The sequence below is a fragment of the Thamnophis elegans genome, chromosome 12 (assembly GCF_009769535.1).
Source record: "Thamnophis elegans isolate rThaEle1 chromosome 12, rThaEle1.pri, whole genome shotgun sequence".
NCBI lineage: Eukaryota > Metazoa > Chordata > Lepidosauria > Squamata > Colubridae > Thamnophis > Thamnophis elegans.
Window position 1 is genome coordinate 5,872,416 of NC_045552.1, and position 5,000 is coordinate 5,877,415.

Consider the following 5,000-nt stretch of genomic DNA (forward strand, 5'->3'; position numbering starts at 1 on the left):
GCTATTGCTATTGCTAAAATATAAAATAGGCATTTCTTGTTTATGTATTTATGTAACCAATTTCATTGCATTTATTTCGTACAATGACAAAGACTCTACAATACTATGTATGTTTGAACAATATAATGAGGATTATAAAAATAATAAAAATAATAGAAAGATTAGAAGTTCACAGATGTTAGGCATTTTTTAAAATGCACGTTTAAATAATATGAGGATTAAATTGGTTCATATATAATAGAGAAATGTTTAGATTGAACAAGACATATAGAGATGAAGATAGAGACAAAGATGAGAAGTTAGGCATTATTTGTTTATGTATGTTTGAACAATATAATGAGGATTACCTAAATTTGATAAATGTGATAGAGATTCCTAATACTGTTATTGTGAATTGGAAGAATATGAAAAAGTGGATAAGAATTCAAGGACAAAAGAGGAGAAGAGATGACGTTAGGCATTCTCCTTTTATGTATGTTTAAATAATATAACGAGGATTATATAAATTAGATAAATGCAATAGAGATTATTAACGATGTTAGCATGAATTGGATCAATATGAATGATACGTAATCAAATTTGATCATATATAATAGAGAAATGTTTAGATGAAGACAGAGACAAAGATGAGGAGTTAGGCAATTTTGTTAATTTATGTTTGAACAATATAATGATTACTTAAATTTGATAAATATGAGAGAGAGGACTAATAATGTTATTGCAAATTGGATTAACATGAATGATACCCCAAACCAACTCTGTTCACAAACAATATGGATATATAATGTATTTCCTACAAAATATGAAGAGTTTCCACGTAAAAATCCTCAACTTACGACCACAATTGAGCCCAACGTTTCTGTTATTAAGCGAGTCATTTGTCAGGTGAATTTTGCCTCATTTTATGACTTTTCTTACCACAGTTGTTAAGCGAATCACTGCAGTTGTTAAGTTAGTAACAAGGTTGTTAAGTGAATCTGGCTTCCCCATTGATTTTGATTGTCAGGTCGCAACAGGGGATCATGTGACTCCTGAGACACTGCGTCCGTCATAAATATGAGCCAGTGGTCAAGAGTCTGAAGTTTGATCATGTCACTATGGGGATGCTGCAACAGTGGTTAAGTGGGAAAAACGGTCGTAAGTCACTTTTTCCAGTGACGTAACCTCAAACAGTCACTAATGATCTGTTGTTGAGGATTATCTGTACTATACTGGTCATAGAATAAATAGCGTTCCTTTTTTTTTGTTTCCTTTTTCGTGGATTTGTGAACTTTTAAAAAGGAATCTTATTTGGGGGGGAAGTATGAGAGGTGAGGTGGAGCTACGTGGAATCTGCTGTTAAAATGACTTCATCAATAAGGACTCCTTTCTCACCTTTCTTGCAGTTCTCCGCCTTTGTCTTCGCAGGAGCCCTGGTGTTCCCCGGAGTCCATCTTCGGACTCGTTCAACGGTTCTTCGTTTTCTTTCTTGTCTAGCCAGCCAAAGGGGAGAAGGGGAGAAGGGGTCCAGAGTTATTGTTGGGCCAATGGTCAAGATTGCCAGGCTGAACCACGTCAGGGTCCTCAGTAGTGATGCGTCACATCTTCTTAGATCAGTGTTTCTCAGTCTCAGCCACTCTTAAGATGTGTGGACTTCAACTCCCAGAATTCCCCAGCCGGGGGAATTCTGGGAGTTGGAAGTCCACACATCTTAAAGTGGCTGAGACCGAGAAACACTTGTTCTAGAATCTAGATCAGGGGTGTCAAACTCGATTTCATTGTGGGCCACATCAGGCTTGTTTGACCTCAAGGGGGCAGGGTGGGTGTGGTCAGGATGGGTGTGGTCAGGATGGGTGTGGCCAGCTAGACGTCACTTGTGCTGGGGGTGCCTGTGGCAGCCCAGTGAAAAGAGGCTCCCAAGCTCTGTTTTCTGCTATGACGGCTTCCTGCAACCCTCTGCCAGTGAAAATTGGCAGAGGCACTGCCGGCTGGCTGGTCCTTCACTGTTTCCAGGGCAGCCCTGCAGGCCAGATCTAAGCACTTCATAGACTGGATCCTGCCCCCTGGTCTTGTGTTTGACACCCCTGATCTAGATCATCTACTCATTGCTAAGCCATTGCAACCTTTTTTTGGGGGGGTGGGGGTATCCTATCAGATGCTAGAAATGGTTTTACCTGTCCCTCCCCTGCATGGTTTAATCGCTTTCAGCGGTTTGGCCAAGGGGAGGAAGTTTGTTGGCCCACTGTCCTGAAGCTGTAGCAAACCACTGGGAAATTGCCGTTTCAGCTCCAGCTCCTGTTGTCTACGAAGAGCCACTTGGGCGGCCATGACCCGGCGTCTTTGCCTAGAGAAAACCCAATAGATAGACAGACAGACAGATAGATACAATACAATACAATAGCTGAGTTGGAAGGGACCTTGGAGGTCTTCTAGTCCAATCCCCTGGCCTAGGCAGGAAACCCTATACTGTTTCAGACAAATGGCTATCCAACATCTTCTTAAAGACTTCCAGTGTTGGGGCATTCACAACTTCTGGAGGCAACTTCTGTTCCACTGATTAATTGTTCCAACTGTCAGAAAATTTCTCCTCAGTTCTAAGTTGCTTCTCTCCTTGATTACTTCCCACCCACTGCTTCTTGTCCTGCCCTCAGGTGCTTTGGAGAATAGTTTGACTCCCTCTTCTTTGTGGCAGCCCCAGAGATATTAGAAGGCTTCTATCATGTCTCCCCTGGTCCTTCTTTTTATTAAACTAGACATACCCAGTTCCTGCAACCGTTCCTCATATGTTTTAGTCTCCAGTGCCCTAATAATCTTTGTTGCTCTTCTCTGTACTCTTTCTAGAGTCTCCAAATCTTTTCTACATCGTGGCGACCAAAACTGAATACAATATTCCAAGTGTGGCCTTACCAAGGCTTTATAAAGTGGTATTTTATAATGATAGAAGTATTTTATAAAGATAGCTAGAGATAGAGATAAATAGATAGATATAGATATATTACACTCAAATAACAGAAGAAGTAAAGAGAAACCATCACAAAGCATTGTTTGCACTATTATTCTAATAATCCTTCCCCGTTGACTGCACAAGAATGGCCTGATTGTCTCCAAGCTCAATCAAGCAGTTCAATTGGACTTTATTGCCTCGATTTATAATTAACTTCAATGCTTAGAGAACAGGATTGATTGTAAATCAGGTACTAAGTACATTTCTGTACTTCCACAATTTCACTTCCCTCTGATGTTTGGCTGTCAATTAACCCAATGGGGCTACAGAGGCTTGTAACCTAGGAGTAGCTTCATGGATCTGCTTTGGGCTCTACAAGGGATGTGTAATTAACACAGGTAGTTCTCGACTTACAGCCGTTCATTTAGAGCAGTGGTCCCCAACCCCCGGTCCGCGGACCGGTGCCGGGCCGTGGAGTACCTGGCACCGGGCCGCGCAGCGGCCGGGGGCCATGATCGCTGCAGCGGCCGGGGGACATGATCGCTGCAGCGCAAAGGCTCCTGGGCCGTGCACAAAAGCTCCTGGGCCATGCGCAAAGGCTCCAGGGAAGAGAGCCCCGCGCAGGTACGCAATCAATGTGTCGTCGCGAACAACGCCCCCCCACCCCTGCGCGCGCTCAGCGGGCCACGGTAAAATTATCAAAGGCTGACTGGTCCGCGGCGATAAAAAGGTTGGGGACCACTGATTTAGAGCCCATTTGAAGTTACATTGATCCTGAAAACAGTGATGGATGACTGACACGACCGTTGCAGCATCCCCAGGGTCACATGATCAAAATTTGAACCCTTGGCAACCGGCTCGTATTTATGATGGCTGCAACCTTTCCCAGGATCACGTGATCGCCTTTTGCAACTTTCTGACAAGTAAAGTCAACGGAGAAGCCCAATTCCCTTAACAACCATGCCGTGATTCACTTTACAACTGTGGGGAGGAAAGTCGTAAAATGGGGCCGAACTCACTTAGCAACTGACATGGTGAGCTCAATTGGGGCTGTAAGTCGAGGACTACCTGCAATGTCCCCTCATGTTGTTCAAATGATGGCTCAGTTGTTAGAATGCAGTAATGCAGGCAAATTCTGCCCACTGCCAGCAGTTTGAACCTGTCAAGATTGTGATTTAGCCTTTCATTCTTCCCAGGTCGGTAAAATGAGGACCCAGATTGTTGGGGGCAATATGCTGACTCTGTAAACCGCTCAGAGCATGCTGTAAAACACTGTGAAGCGGTATATAAATCTATATGCTATTGCTATCTTCCCTTGGCAAAAGCAAACAGCACTTGTAATTTAACACAATCTAGAGGGCCATCTTGTGTCTATCCCTGCTTTAAAAAATGCTTTTAAGATGCTAGCCTATAGTCTATTATATTTGTATACTTTTTTTTTTAAAAAAGGAGGAAGATATATGTTAAAATTATATATATATATATATATATATATATATATATATATATATATATATATATATATATATATATATATATATATATAAATAATTATAAATACCATCAACATAAAATGGAGCTTGCTAAGAGGCTGAAATACACCAAGCAAATGAGAGGAAGAATGCGAAGTAGAGGAGAGAGGTAAGGGAAGAGAGGGATAGGAGATAGGGCAGGGGGGGAGAGGAGTAGAGAAAGAAGGAGTGGAAAGGGGAGAGAGGAGAAGGAGAGAGGAAGGGGAAGTAGAGAAGGACGACAGAGGGAAGAAAGGAGGTAGGGAGGATGAGGAGAGAAGGAGAAGAAAGTGATGGATAGGGTATAAATATGTTGAATGCAGAGCAGAAGAGCCAATAATTGTTTTTGGGAATTGATAGTAAGACGAATTGATGTAAACATTTAACAATATAATATGATGCTGGCTATGTAATAGTATGTATGTGGTTATTTGTTATGAAAATGAAAAAATAAAAAACTTTATATATATAAAAAAAGATGCTAGCCTATAGTCATGTGTCTCCCATTAAAACTGTACACTTCCAAGGCTGTTTTTCATTTTCAGAGCAAGTTACTGGCTGAGAAG

General features: G+C 41.7%; 1 protein-coding gene across 1 annotated transcript in view; it reads right to left on the bottom strand.

Moving 5' to 3' along the window:
• The window catches only part of LOC116515564 (doublesex- and mab-3-related transcription factor C2-like), a 20,494-nt gene that overhangs the window by 15,037 nt on the left and 457 nt on the right, over window positions 1-5,000 (bottom strand). Inside the window, exons 2-3 of the mRNA XM_032227682.1 lie at window positions 2,154-2,323; window positions 1,375-1,472 (exon numbers count right to left, since the gene is read on the bottom strand). Of these exons, the coding sequence (XP_032083573.1) occupies window positions 1,375-1,472; window positions 2,154-2,323 (268 nt within the window). The remainder of the gene's footprint in view (window positions 1-1,374; window positions 1,473-2,153; window positions 2,324-5,000) is intronic.